This window comes from Canis aureus, chromosome 22 (assembly GCF_053574225.1).
Source record: "Canis aureus isolate CA01 chromosome 22, VMU_Caureus_v.1.0, whole genome shotgun sequence".
Taxonomy (NCBI): domain Eukaryota; kingdom Metazoa; phylum Chordata; class Mammalia; order Carnivora; family Canidae; genus Canis; species Canis aureus.
The window spans coordinates 17,988,707-18,004,015 of NC_135632.1; the positions used below are offsets into that span (position 1 = coordinate 17,988,707).

The window sequence follows — 15,309 nt, forward strand, 5'->3', positions numbered from 1 at the left end:
TGAAACGTAAGTGGTCAATAAACTTAATATAAGGTAGAAACTAATAACTAAGAAAAATGAAATCTCCAATAGAAAATTGAAGAGAGGGCACAAATAGGAATAACAGTTGACAAATCTTAAGAAGTCCAATCTTACTGGTAGTCAGAAAACTGAAAATAAAAGGAATTGGATGGCATCTTCTTCATGTTTCTACTAAGCAAAGATTTTGACAAATAAGATAATGCCCAGGGCTGGGAAAAGGGCAGGAAACGTGTATTTCTCACACTAATCCACATATCTTCTCTTTAATAGCTGGGTTGTACTCCATTCTGTGGGCATAGCATTACTTATTTACTCATTCCCCAATTATTGTTCACTTAGATTATTTCAAAATTTTTGGCTTGTAAACTCAAAGATCATCTTTATTCATGATTCTTTGCATGATTTTTTTAGGGGAGGGTCCCAGGAGAGGACTTTTTAGGAGGGGATGGGTTTAAACCTCTGGATGCAGGATGCCAAATTGCTTTTCATGAAGGTCAAATCTGTTTTTTTGTTTTGTTTTGTTTTTTTGTTTTGTTTTTGGCCAAACTTTTTATTTAGTATTCTGTAGTTGCTTAACACACACTTAAATGGTCTTATTGGGGGAGGGGATAGGGGAGGTTCTTGTAGATTCCCAAGGAAATGTCAGAAAGGCAAAATATGGCCAGCATTATCCATTTGCTTTTTTGGATTTACTGGGTGAATAGCACTTTCCTTACATAAGCATCTGATCTCAGGTTTTTCATTACTGAGAACATTGAGATTTCAGTTTGAAGACACTCTGAAATCCTAAGAGTAGCATACCCCGACCACCCTCTAATAGCTAGCTTGTTTGTATAGGCAGAAGGATTCACCTCTCCATTTCAGAAGGCTAGATGTTTGTGGAAGGTCTTAGAATTGCTTTGCCTCATTTACTGGGAAAAATCAGATATAGGAAGTGGCCTTTAGGGACACTTTTAACTTGAAAAATTACAACACTAGTACACAAGTCAAGTCTTAACACATTTAACATTTGCTTATTGAAAGCAATGTCATAAAGTCAAATAAGATTAAACAGGTTTTACTTTTTTCCCTCACAAGAACATAAAAGTTATGGAAGGGGAACTTAACAGGAAATTTTAAAAAGGTAACACAATTTTTCCTATTAGTAGTCCTTGGGTAGTTATGACAGAAAAGGTTCCACTTTTTTGTTTGTTTTCTTTGAACGGGGATTTTGGTCCAAAGTTTTGTTTTGTTTTTAATATCTGCTTCTGCCTCCCCCTCTATCAGATCGGCTTCCTCCACAGCCACCACCTCTTGGTGCTCCGCGGCTTGAACTGCTGTAGGAATCACGTGGAGGAGAGTACCCCCTTTCCATAGAAGGGGGAAGCCCTCTTTCTTGTCTGCCAACCCGATCACGACCACTTGAGTAGAGATCACTTTGGCTGCTTGAGTAACTGTCTCGACTTCCACCATATCCATCTCGTGAGCTGCTGTAATCATCGTAGTGACTGCTTCCACCATAAGATGGCACGGGCCCTCGTGTAGGTGGAGCACTACGTGAGTTACCATAGCTCTCATATGAATCTCTGTAGGAACCTCCACTTGGATGATCTGAATAGTCACGATCACGACCATAGCCATCTCTATCACTATAGCCTCTTGATGGGTAGTCATCACGTGAACTGGAATGACCATAATCACAGTAAGTATAATCTCTTGGTGGTGGTGCATAATCTCTTGTATCACGAGAACTTGGGTAATCTCTGCTTGAATAGTTGTCTTTAGTAGACTATCCATCATCTCTTGGGGACAAATACACATCTCTACGAGAGGGCAGGGGTTCCCTTCGAGGTGGGCCTCCATAACTATCTCTGCCGCATGACACAGGAGCTCTTCCTCCCATTCTACTGCTGCTGCGAACTGGTCCTGAAGGGGCAGATCTTTTAGGAGGAGGACCACCAGTTCGTGGTGGTGGTCCTCTTTTTACTGGAAGTGGTCCCCTGGAAGAACTCATGTTAAAATTCATGGAATAGCCACCATCATCCATGTGCCCTCCACGTGAAGGAGGTCCCCTGGTTCCTCTACTTCCTCCTCTTCCACCTCTAAGACCTCTTGGAGGGCCTCTGCTTCTTGGAGGTGGAGGTGGTCCACGTCTACCACTTTCAAATGATGGTTTTGTGGCTTGTTCTACCTTGATGGCTTTTCCATCTAAGGACTTTCCATTCATGTCTCTGGCTGCATCCTTAGCATCTGCTGGGCTCTCAAAGGTGACAAAAGCAAATCCTCTTGATTTGTTGGTTTCACGATCTTTCATCAATAGAACTTCCACTATTCGTCCATATTTGCCAAATACTGCTTCAAGGGCTTTTTCATTTGTTTCCGTATTGAGGCCACCAATGAAAAGCTTTCCTGGGCGATCTGCTTCAACCATTTTTCCCCCTGGTGAGAGTCGGAGGGGTGACGACCGTTCCAAGCTCCTACGAGCTCGCCGGCAGGGGCTTCGTAGCAGCTCAGCATGAGTGAGAGCCACCGGCTCTGAGAGCAGAAGAGGGAAGCCGCTAGCACTACTGCAAAACAAGCTCAAATCTGTTTTGATTGATATGGGGAGCTGGGTCAGAGAAGAGCTCAGACCGGGAAAGGAGAGGACAACAGGCAGAGTGAGTGGAGTGTGGAGGCCACTTTGCAGAACACTGGGACAGGGGAAGTAAGGCAGACCGGTGAGAGGTAGGAAGACAGGAGTTGTGGCCAGAGGATGTGGGTGCAGGTCAGAACCTTCCAGGTTGGCCATCCAAGGGAAGGAGGACGATGGGGTGAGGCTGAGCCTCCCTGCTGATGCCCAGCTCAGGACCTGCTCCACAAGGGAGGCAGAGGGAGCTGTGCAGGGCAGCTTGGCCTAGACTGGCATCCTTGCTTGCACCCCACTTACTGGGGCTTGTGTTTGGGCGAGTTACCCAGCTCCTCCAAGCCTTAAGTGAAATGATCCACGCAAAGCACAATGACAGGTACTTGCTAAGTGTTCAATAAATGGCAGCTGGAGTTACTGGTAGATACTCCAAAAGCGTTTAGTGATTGGATTCTGGGATCTTGGCTAACATTTATTTTTTCTTTAATTTTTTTTATTGGAGTTCAATTTGCCAACATTTAGCATAACACGCAGTGCTCATCCCACCAAGTGCCCCCTCAGTGCCCATCACCCAGTCACCCCAACCCCCCACCCACCTCCCCTTCCACTACCCCTTGTTCATTTCCCAGAGTTAGGAGTCTCTCATGTGCTGTCACCCTCACTGATATTTTCACTCATTTTCTCTCCTTTCCCTTTATTCCCTTTCACTATTATTTATATTCCCCAAATGAATGAGACCATATAATAATTGTCCTTCTCCAATTGACTTATTTCACTCAGCATAATACCCTCCCTCCAGTTCCATCCACGTCAAAGTAAATGTGGGTATTTGTCGTTTCTAATGGCTAACATTTAAATACAGATTCAATGTGCCAGCCATTATTCTAAGGGTGTATATCAGATTCAAACCTAATAATAGCCCAATAGTCCTAAGAAGTACAATTATTATCATCAACTCAGTTTGACGAATGAGGTTATCAAGGCACAGAGTGGTCAGCAACTTGCCTAAGGTCCTCAGGCAGATTATAGCTGGCAAGACCTGGACAGCCATGCTCTTACCCCCACCTACAAACCTCTGGGTACCTGTAATACTGGAAATGTCAGCAATCCCAACCACAGATAGGGAACAAAAGTCTGGATTCATTTGGGGGTGGGGAGGAGCTGTTAGAGTCCCAGAAAAACCAGTTGTAATGTCCTGCATCAAGGGTTCCCCGGGGCAGCCTTCAAGGGGGTAGGACCAATGTGGGGTGCCAGGGATCCCTAGCTATGGGGTGCTCCCGTGGGCTGGAAGTCGAAGGCCCCCAGACTTGAGGCCTCTGGGGTCCTATTCTACTCACTGCCAGGGGCTGGCCTGGCTCAGAAAGAGGTTGGAGAAAGGGGCAGGAGGGACAGGACTAGAGACTATGTCTCTGGGAGAAGGTCTAGTGCAGAAGTTCTGGAAAATGAGTGATCTAGGTTCCAAATGCTGCTGCTGAGTCACCCAGGGGAAGTAGATCTGCATTCTGCTCACGTGGAGGAAGACGGGATGTGGGAAACAGTGAACGATTTTCCTCAAACGACTTAAAATTAAAGAGGGTGGCGTAGCTAGCTGAGCAGCGGGTCTTCAGTGTAGGGGGGTGGCGGTGAACTGAGCGTGTTGCTTTGCAGCCGGATAGAGGGTAGAACCGGGTGCAAATCAAGCCCGATCACTCGGCTGTCCCCCGACTTCGGTTTCTCTTTCTGCAAAACATGCATTGTCTCACCTACTGCACAGAGGGCCCGTGAGGATTAATGAGGTAACGTGTGTGTAAATAGCATAGTGTCCGGCCCACGGTCAGGGCGCGGCCCAACGCTGCTGGTAGCCGGGGTCCATGGCGCGTGCCTCCCGTGCCAAGCCCTCTGCTGAAGGCGTTACGTGCATTAGCTCATTCTGAGTTCTCAAAGTGTGCTACCAGACCTGCCGCATCACGTCCCCGGGAAGCTGGGAGAAAGGCAGGTCCCCAGGCCACCCCACACCTGCGGCATCAGGAATTCCCACGTCTCTACCAGGCTCCCAGGTGCTTACGATGGATGCTAACATTCAGAACTAAACCGCCTAGTTCAGAGCTCCTGGTATGGTTGCTATAGAACAAGCTAAAAATTTTCAGGGTGCATCAAGGGCTCCCTTGATGTAGGGTGACCAACTTCTGAGTTTAGCGCTGAAAGGCCCACATCCTGGGAAACTCCTCAGTCCTGAGCAAACTGGGACTTTCAGTCACCCTATTGACGGTCAGAATGATATCACAGCCTTGGAAGGGATTATGGTGTTGTGGCACAAGAAAGCAAAGCACGCACAGTGAGGGAATCTGCGGGGTGGGTGTTTAGCTGCTCCGGGGACTGATGGTGGTGGAATGTCTGCCATGGCAAAGGAGAGGCCCTGACAGCGGAGGGGCCATCCTTGGGACCCCCAAGTCTTCAGCAAACTCAGAATGGTTGCTAAGGATGAGCTTTCTTTGTGGAAACTGACAGGGGGTGAACTTGAGAGTGGGGAGGCTGTGGGATAAGTTTATCCGACTTAGGCTTAAGGCACGGAGGCCCCTGCTGAAAGCTGTAATAATTATTAATTCATGTAATAAACATTAAGCTTTGTACTACTAGGCTTCCACCAGGACCTGGGGATATAAAAATGGAAGGGATGTGAATTTGTCGATTGTGACCAGATGAATCAACGAGTCAAGCCAGGCTCCGAGAGGACCTGCTGTAAAGAAAAGTGTTAGTTTACAAAAGGCTGGGAAACTGGGGTCCTTTTTAAAAAAACTTTTTAAAAGATTTTATTTGTTTATTCATGAGAGACACAGAGAGAGAGAAGCAGAGACACAGGCAGAGGGAGAAGCAGGCTCCCTGCAGGGACCTGGAGTGGGACTCGATCCCAGGACCCCAGGATCACACCCTGAGCCGAAGGCAGACGCTCAACCACTGAGCCACCCAGGCGCCCTGAAACTGGGGTCCTTTAGTAACTTCGGACACAGGCAACTCCAGGCAGCTGTTTCTTTTATTCACTGAAAAGCCAGTGAATGCAGGGGACCAGATAAAGTGGAACCAGCCAGTGGTCTCAGCCCTGGCTATGGAGCTGAATCACCCGGTGCACTTAGAAGTCTTCGCATCTGGGCCCCAATCCAAGCCACCCGCACCAGATTCTCTGCGGTCTCTTCCCCAAGCTTCAGAGTGATATTAATACTAACGCGCAGCCCTCTGCAGACCCCTGGCCTAGGTAGTTATGAATTCAAGAAATGGCATCAGATGTCAAGTGCCTTTGCTACGTGCCATCCTTCCTCTGCCCCCCTTCCCCAGCCAGCTTCCGCCCCAGTGGCAGGCAGCCGGGTAGTCCTGGTGCTGTCAAGCATCCCTAACGTCCTGTCTGCATTTCATCAATTCTGGACCAGGAGGTGGGGGCCTGAGTGGCAGGTGAGGCAGACCACGGTGCGGGGGAGGTGAGTGAGTCATGTGTGGGTCACATACTTAGTCATGTGGGGAACTGCGAGCAGGGGCACGAGCCCCTCCCTCAGGATGTTGTGGGGGCAGGTTCAAGGATGTGTCAACCAATGAAGAATTTTGTCAGAGCTTCTTAGAAAAGTATGTGGATCTTTGCTCCTTTCATTTCCTCTTCCCTCTCTCAGTGCCTGCGAAACTGCCAGAAGGTCCTCAAGTCAGAAAAGGAGACTTTTTTAAAAAATAAATTTATTTTTTATTGGTGTTCAATTTACCAATATACAGAATAACACCCAGTGCTCATCCCGTCAAGTGCCCCGGTCGGTGCCCGTCACCCAGTCACCCCCACCCCCCGCCCTCCTCCCCTTCCACCTCCCCTAGTTCGTTTCCCAGAGTTAGCAGTCTTTATGTTCTGTCTCCCTTTCTGATATTTCCCACACATTTCTTCTCCCTTCCCTTATATTCCCTTTCACTATTATTTATATTCCCCAAATGAATGAGAACATACACTGTTTGTCCTTCTCCGATTGACTTATTCACTCAGCATAATACCCTCCAGTTCCATCCACGTTGAAGCAAATGGTGGGTATTTGTCATTTCTAATGGCTGAGGAATATTCCATTGTATACATAAACCACATCTTTATCCATTCATCTTTCGATGGAACACCGAGGCTCCTTCCACAGTTTGGCTATCGTGGCCATTGCTGCTATAAACATCGGGGTGCAGGTGTCCCGGCGTTTCATTGCATCTGTATCTTTGGGGTAAATCCCCAACAGTGCAATTGCTGGGTCGTAGGGCAGGTCTATTTTTAACTCTTTGAGAACCTCCACACAGTTTTCCAGAGTGGCTGCCCCAGTTCACATTCCCACCAACAGTGTAAGAGGGTTCCCCAGAAAAGGAGACTTAAGGTTCAGTTTTTGTTGGATAATACACAGCAGTACAGTAAGAATCTGATACAATATGAGAGGCTCCAGAAGGATGCATGTGTGTGTATATATATATATATATATATATATATATACACACAATTCTGCATATGATTTTGGGGGAGGGAAGGCAGGGTCAGCCACTCCACTGTCACCCCGGGGAAGCGAGGTTACTAACCCCCGCCCCCCCCGCTGGGATCCCTGGGTTCTAGACCTCGAGGGAGCCTCATAAACCCAATGCCAGGACAGGGGCAGGACCTGGACACCTCTGTCCAGATTGCTTGCTGCTGTCCTGAAGATGAGACCAGGACATTCTGTCATTTACCTGTATGCGGTGGGGGGTTTTATTTTTACTTACATGTATTAATACAGAGGTTTTCAAACTTGAGGGAGCACCATAATCTCCTGGAGGGCTTGTTGAAACACACATTGCCAGAATTTCTGACTCAGTAGGTCAGAGATGGGGCCAGAGAATCTGCATTCCTTTAAGTTCCCAGGGGATGCTGAAGCTGCTGGTCTGGGGACCACACTTTGCAAATCACTTATCACAATTGTTTTACTTCCGTTCATCAGCCCAGGCGTGGGTGTTTAGGAGGAACAGTCCTAAACAGGACTGTTTAGGAGGCGGAGTTTGAGTCAGAGTCCGTGGTTTACGACATCATTGCCAGGATGTACATTCTACTGGAAATGTCCATCAGTGCTTGGCTCCATGTGAACTCAGTTTTCTTTTTTATGTTTACATTTTTACATTACCATGATAACGAGCTTTTTGGCATGCTGTTGGAGCTTTGCAAAGTCAAAGTCCTGGGGAACAAGAGTGTCTGCAGCTTGCATAGAACATCCTACCTGCCAAGTGCCTGAAGAACCCAGAGCTTTCCCATGTCCTTAGCTCAGATTGTGAGTTCTCTTGTTCTTTACACTAAACATAGCTGTCCACACTCGAAGGCAAATATTAGAGTATTTGAGAAGCAAACTGGGGTCCCCTTCCCTTTGTGTAAAATCTCCCTCATAACTAAGGGCATCCCGCTGACCAGGGTTGGGGGGACACTTGTGAGCACACTGCCTTGCCAGGCAGCTCCTGCAGTTGCTACAGGCAGAGGAGCAAACTCTCACAGCCAAGCTGAATGCCAAGGAGGCTTCCTCTGGCTGGACGTGGTTGAACAGGGTCCAAGGCTCGTGAGTCCAGGACTAGATGGTGTCCTGACGCTGGGCTGATGTTCTAAGGCAGTGATAGACTTCGCTGGGCTGCACACATGGATCACCTGCAGATCTTGCTACCACGTGGATTCTGAGTAGGTCTGAACAGGACCCAAGAGTTTGCATTTCCAAGCTCCTGGGTAATGCTGACATCCATGGGAAACCTGGGAACTGCCTCTTCAGACGTGCGTGGAGATGGAGGCAGAGTTTATTTTAAATAGTCCTGGGACCTGGGCAGTTAAACCTTTAATCTTCACAAGTGATGGAACGATTGGGCCCAATAGGTACCTGAAATTCTCATCTAGTCAGTGAACAACCTCCTCAACCACGGAGTACTAGAGCCCCTTGTGGCTCCCCCAGGTGGAGGGATTCCTCTTAATGCACAGATCATAATGGTTCAGCATCCCCATTGGGCTGTGAACCCGTGACGTGGAGACTTTTTCTAATTGAAGTATAGTTGACGTACAATGTTATTAGTTTCAGGTGTACAACATAGTGATTCTACAACTCTATACATTACTCAGCACTCACCACAATAGGTGTAGACAATCACTGGGCTAGGTGGGTTTTTTTTTTTATTACCTTGAACAAAATTCTTTTCTTAAGTACAATTGACACACAATGTTATATTATTTCAGGATACAACTTAGTGGTTTGACAAGTTTATACATTATACTATGTTCACCACAAGTGTAGCTACCATTTGTCCCATTACAACACTTATAGTTTCATTGGCTGTATTTTTTATGCTGTGCCTATTATCCCCGTGACTTACTCATTCCCTACCTGGTAGTCTGTATCTCCTTCCTCTTGCCCAAATTCCCACCCTAATTTCCTCTGGCAACAAAGGTTTGTTCTCTGTATCTGCAGGTTTGATTCAGCTTTCACTTTCTGTTGTTGTTGTTGTTTACATTCTATTTGTGAGTGGAATCATATATTGTCTTTTTCTGAGGGGCCTATGGGTCTTCGTTCACTTAGCAAAATACCCTCTAGCTCCATCCATGTTGTCTCAAATTGCACAGTATCATCCTTTTTATGGCTGCATAATGTTCCAGTGTGTGCGTGTGTGTGTGTGTGTGTGTGTGTATGTGACATTTTTCTTATCCATTCATCTATTGATAGACACTTATGTTGCTTCCATATCTCGGCTACTGTAAATAATGCTGCAATAAAATAAGGGTGCATACATCTTCTTGAATTAGGGTTTTGTTTTCTTTGGATAAATACCCAATGGCGGAATTACTGGATCATATGGTAGGTTGAAGACCAAGGACTGAGCTATGGGATGCTCCAACAGAGGAAGAGGATCCAGCAAAGGGGGTTAGGGAGTGACCATGAGGAAGGAGAAAAACACACAGGTGTAGCATCCTAAAAGCCAACGGAAGAAAGTTGAACAAGGAAGTGATCAACTGCACTAATGCTGTGAGATCAAATGTGAAAAGACTGAGAACCAGCCACTGAATTTAGCAAGATGGAAGCTATGGCTGACCTTGAGAAGAAGGTTGGTACTGGCAGTAGAACGATGAAAGTCTGTTTAGAGTAGTTTAAAGAGAAAGGAATGCGAGCAATTCATGGACTGAGTGTAGATTACCCTTTAAAGATGGCTTCCTACAAAAAGGCAACAGAGAAGCAAGTGGTAGCTGGAAGATGCAGTGTATCAAAGGAAAGTTTTGCTCCTGTTTGAAGATGGGAAAGATCCAAGAGAGAGAACAGATGATGTAGGAGAGAGAGAGATGAAGAGCCAGAGGGAGGTCCTGGATGTGTTCTCATACCCATGAGAAGGGACTGGCTTCAGCCAGGAGCATGGATGGTTTGCCTGTAGCAGCCGAGAAGGCAGTGTGTGGGTGCAGATGCTAGGAGGTGGGTGGAGGCAGTGGAAGGAGGCTGTGGAAATTCTGTTCAGCTGCCTTCAACTTTCTCAGTAAGGAAGGAGCATCAGCTCAGAGGGAGGGAGGCTTGCCATAGGGAGGGGAAGGCCATGTGAAGATAGAGAAGACAGAGATTTGAAGATGTAGGCCTTGAACACTGGGGGGAAATGGTCACTAGTTATGCGATGCCAGCAGCTCCAGAAGCAGGTAGAAGCAAGGAGTGGGTTCCCCCCAGAGCCTCCAGAGAGAGCACAGTCCTGCCCACACCTTGACTTCAGCCCATTGGTATTGAGTTTGGGCTTCTGGCCTCTAGAACTGTGAGAGAATAAACTTCTAAGCCACAAAGTTTGTGGTAATTTGTTACAAGAGCAACAGGAAACTAATACAGGACTAAAGGAGAGCTGATGACCAGAAGACTGTCTGCTCTGCTCACTACCATAGACCTACCACCCAGCCCAATTCCTGATAAATACGTGCAGAATGAAGGAATGCACAGGCAATCAGGCCCAGTGGCCACACCATTGCTCCTACACTGGTCTGCTCCCAGTCCAGAGGGTTTGAGAAGAATCTGGGTCTACATGCTTTAGCTATCACCCTCCAAAGACGTTCCAAGAGAGAGATATGGTCAGTTGGTCTCTAGTCCCTGGATAAAGGACCCAGAGACACTCAACTTGGCCAATTGCCCACCAGGTTCAATTAATAGAGAAATGAAACCACAATGCACAAAAGACTGTGATCTTGTGGATGGGCGGCAGGGGCAGCTTCCATGGAAAACAGGGTCAGCCCAGTGTCCTTTACAGAGAGCACCATCTCTGAGATCCATACCATAACTTAGCTTCAACCTCAGTCCAGTTAGGAGGTGCACACTATTATCCCGTTCTCAGGCAGGGCAGCTGGAGACTGAAGCATGGACTTGCTCAAAGGCACATAAAAGTCGGCAGAACTCAAATCTGGGGCTGCCACACATCACGAGGCTGTGTCTCTAATCACCATACCCACTTGCCTTCATCCTCTGGCTCCCGAGAGGAAGGAGACACTCCTCATGGCCACCAGTGGTCTTCTCCCCACTTCAGGTTTACTCTGATAGGTCTCCCGGGCCAGACACGGACAACTTACAATGTTCTCAGCAAAACTTTACGAATATCTGAATAAGAGGATATAAGACAAGTGTTCTTCTTTTCTTTATTAATGAGTTGAGATACACAAAGACTTAATAAAAAGTTACATAAAAGGCTCAAGCATCATCAAGACCCTCAGGCATCACTCCCATTTCACAACAATGGCCATCTGTTAATACCGGGTAGCAGAAGCTGTGCACTCACAGGCGCTCAACAATTCAAGTATCTTTCGTTCTATGTAAACCCAACATGGAATTTCTAACCCAGTGGGCTGCTAATGGAGGGAATCTGTCTGTGGCTCCAGATTTACTGTCACATGACTGAGGGGCCTTTGGGTCAGAGCTGCCATGTGTTAGTGGGTCACATCTCCCGGCAAAGTGAGATTGGCCACACTAGGCTACCAGGCACTCTGCACAGCAGACAACACAAGGTGAGGTCAAAGTCCTAATATAAACCATCCAAGTGACCTCCATGCGTCAAAGTATAGGAAAAGTCAGTGGCTAGAGCCCCAGGCTGTAGGGGTGGGGAAGATGGCTAAAATTACCTGTTGGATAGAAAAGTAGCCCTAGTTGGGGGTGTCAAAATTTGAGGAGGAGATTTGAGAGCACACAGTGGCAAAGGCATGGGGTGAGGGGATTTTAGGAAGCGTGTGTTCTGGGAGATGTAAAGTTAGCACTATTCGGTGGTCTGGAAAACCAGTGGAAACACCAAAGTGTCACCAAAGACACAAGTCCCATTGGACACCTCAAGTCATGGAGTAGCATGGCCAATGGGTATCCCAGCTGACCCTGCCACATGACCACGGAGAAGATATTGTACGGGGGATGCCCGAAGGTACACTCCATTCTGGCCTATCTGGAAGCCCACAATTCTCTAAAACGTGAAGAACGGTCTCTGAAAAGTGTTCTCTGTCTCACCTATGGGGAACACAGGGTCATGGAAGCTGAAGCCTGACCCCTGACTCCGCAGAAGAAGGCCTTTCCTTAACCAGTTTCTCCTTCGAGCATTGTGGAGCTGAGCTGTGGGCTGACTGCAGGACAGATGTCCCAGAAGATAGGGTCGGGGTGGGCAGATGCACTGCCCCTGTTGAGGGAGGGACCAGAAGCAGATGGAACCCCTTTATCTGGTTACCTTCATGGCTAAGGGCTTCATTCTAGGTCAGCTGATCCGCCTCCAACAGGACTCCCCACTCGTGCTGCAAGAAGTTGCAGGCTCTGCAGACAGCAGGGAGTAGGGGCATGTGATGGTCGTCTGTGCCCAGGAGCAGCTTTCCAGCAGTGGCCGCTCCCCTGTGCGCAGGGCTTCCCGCCCCACTCCACCACTCCTTTGCGCAAAGCAACTCCATCCATACTTCTTCCCGCCTGTCTTGCTGCAGTCTCCTCATCCCCTTTGCACCCACGGCTGTTGTGGACTCGGCTCAGAGGAGCAGAAGGGTCAGAAAGGGCCTTGTCCTGTGTGTTTAAAATGCCCATTAATATGATCGGATCTTGGGACACTCTGTAGTGCATGACCTGGAATGTTCTCTGTTCTCTTTCTTTTCAGGGTCAGGGGGAAAAAGGGCCATTTGGACAAACAAAGTTTGATTTTCCAATTAACCCAAGTCCCAATTATTTCATTCGACACAGAGTCGCTGGGCCCCCTGGTGCTGGTGATCTTGCTGAGTTAGGAACGCAGCACACTCTCAAAACCAGACAAGAATCCAGGTGTCTTGATGTCCAGTTGGGTGTTCACTTTCTCAGGGTTTCTTTCACCAAAGAGGAAGCCAGGCCACCTGTTAGGGATGCTCTAGTTTGCTTAGTGATCTGATCTGTAAATAGAAAATGAGGCCACTAGCCATGCTGCCTCATCTTCTGACCTTCCATCAGGGGTGCACTGTTGTTGCTGCACCTTCACCCTCCCTGGCTGGGAAAACCCAGTCTTTGGATCACACCAGCAGCACCTGAGAGGGATGTGGCATCGTCAGGAAGCTGGGGGGAGATGCCCCCTTATAGAAACATGACATGTGGGGGCCATGTCATCACCCCAACCTTTCTTTCTCCTCTGATTATGTTATAGTTAAGATCCAAGAAGCTAAGAAAAGTGTGTGCCAGAAAGGCAAGCTAATCGTAGGGTTGCAAATGCTCAGCAGGGTTTGCTCATTTACTGGGCTTTAAGGAGCGGTGGTCAGTGGACTCAGATGGAAAAGGCTTTGGGTCTTGGTGCTGTTTTTAGCAACAACAGTATTGGATCATTTTTGGTTAAGATTCAGCAAGAACTAGAGCCTTCTGGATGGCATCCACATGAGCCTACCGTGACGTGCTGAAACCTCCATGCCCGTGTGTTTGCATCCAAGAGGCACCAGGCAGTGCAGGTGGTGGGAAAGCAAGAAGAGATACATGCAGGAGAGCCCTCGGAGCACAGAGCTTGGTCCACATTGTCTGCAATGCAGACAAACGCTTTTGCAAAGCCAATCGGCTTAATTTCTATATTTCCAGGATCATGAAAACCCCTCTTAAAACTGACATGCTCCTGCCAGCCTCTCCGCTCAGCAAAATACAATTCTGCTTCCTAATACCTGCAATCTCAAGCACAGTAAAACCTTCTGGACGAACGTGTCTCTCTTCTCTCTGGTTTGGAGGCCATGAGTGGGGTGCTTCTCCCCAGGCCTCCGGCCACGAGTCTCTCGGTCCCCCCTCTTCCATGCTGAGCTGAGTTTTGGCACTGCTGGGGAAAACTCAGTTAAAAACAACAACAACAACAATATTCCAGACGTGGTCTCAGACAGGCCTGCTGAAGATACGAAGCTCTGCCAGTCAGTGGGCACAGACCCCTTTAATAAAATTATAATCACTAAAATAATTTAAAAATCTACAAAAGACACCCAAGCTCAGACTTTGGGCTGGGGCAGGGGGGTGTGGGGGAATCGATCATGGCTTGTTTGGTACTCTGTCCATGGATCCTCGCTTCCACATCCCGCCGATACCATGTACTTCAAAGCCACCACGCAGCCACCCAGAGATGAGGGACAGCTGCTTTGAATCAACATGAGGGATGCTTGGATGCTGCTTCTGTTTCGTGTTGCTTCCCTGTCTCTTGTGAGACATGGGAAGGCCTGTGCCCTTCTGGCAAAGCCAGAGCCTACCTCCTCCCTGCCCGCCCTCCCTTTCTCCCTTCTCATGCCAGGTCCTCGGGCCAAGGGTCATGGTTAGAAATGGTTTTCAGTGTGGTTAGGCAGTGGAGGGTCCCGAGGGCTGGCCGGTCCACGGTCACTGTCGCCAGGGCCTCAGGCCTGTCACAATATCACACACTGCAGTTTGTGGGTGCCGGTGGCCCGGTCTCCCCGCCATTTGGTTTTCTTCTTCTTCTTCTGGCTCTTTTCTGGAATCTGTTGCCTTTTGAGGACAGTGAAAGGCAGAAAAACAGAGTCAGAATGGTCTCTGCTCCTCCTTTGCCCCTGGGTGTGCAGGTGGCAGGCCTGTTCTGGACCCTGGGGGAGGGCCTCGTTTGGAGAGTGTCTCTGGGGCAAAGAAAGTGGGAAGGCAGAGAGGGCAGGGCAAAGCCTGTCTTAATACTGGTGAGAATTCCTGACATCATGCTGTGGCTGCAATTATTTAAATCATGAATTGCATTATGAGCTATTCAGTATTGGCCGCTATTTTTGTGTTTTGTATTTTAAATAAAATGGCAAGCCCCTCGAGTGTAAAAGCTTTTTATATGTTTTCTGTTAACTCTTCCTAAGTCTAAAAACCTGCCCTGGAACTACCGGTCCATAACCAAGACACCACCAGCTCCGGGCAGGGTGGCATACCCAAACTGGAGGCAAAAGCTCAAGAGAATGCAGAGCTGCCAGCTAAAGCCTAAAATGAGGGCTGCACTATCGCAGTCCATATGGGGGAATGATGAGAAAAGGGGTGTGTGTGTTTGTGCATGTGTGTGTGTGTGTATCCGGGGGGGCCGAGAAGTAGCAGGGGAAAGCACGAGTTCATAACTAACTGGCAGCCGTAGAACTCGCCAGCACATGGCCTCACACTACGTGCCTATGTGAGGACCACTGGTTAGGCTGATCTGCATGTTGCAGATTTAGGAAATGGGCAGATGGGAACACTTGGACACTGGCAATGTGTGCAGTCTGCAAAGCAGGCACATGT

At 48.0% G+C, this 15,309-nt stretch overlaps 2 protein-coding genes across 4 annotated transcripts in view; both read right to left on the reverse strand.

Moving 5' to 3' along the window:
• Positions 1 to 548: 548 nt before the first annotated feature.
• Positions 549 to 2,574, reverse strand: LOC144293822 (RNA-binding motif protein, X chromosome-like). Its single transcript, XM_077864984.1, has one exon. The coding sequence runs from the start codon at positions 2,429 to 2,431 to the stop codon at positions 1,790 to 1,792; it is 642 nt and encodes a 213-aa protein (XP_077721110.1). The 5' UTR covers positions 2,432 to 2,574; the 3' UTR covers positions 549 to 1,789.
• Positions 2,575 to 11,232: 8,658 nt separating this feature from the next.
• MRAS (muscle RAS oncogene homolog) overlaps positions 11,233 to 15,309 on the reverse strand; it is a 57,851-nt gene continuing 53,774 nt past the window's right edge. For all 3 annotated transcript variants that reach the window (XM_077864987.1, XM_077864985.1, XM_077864986.1), the window contains exon 6: positions 11,233 to 14,553. In XM_077864987.1, the coding sequence (XP_077721113.1) occupies positions 14,454 to 14,553 (100 nt within the window). In that variant the 3' untranslated portion in view covers positions 11,233 to 14,453. The remainder of the gene's footprint in view (positions 14,554 to 15,309) is intronic.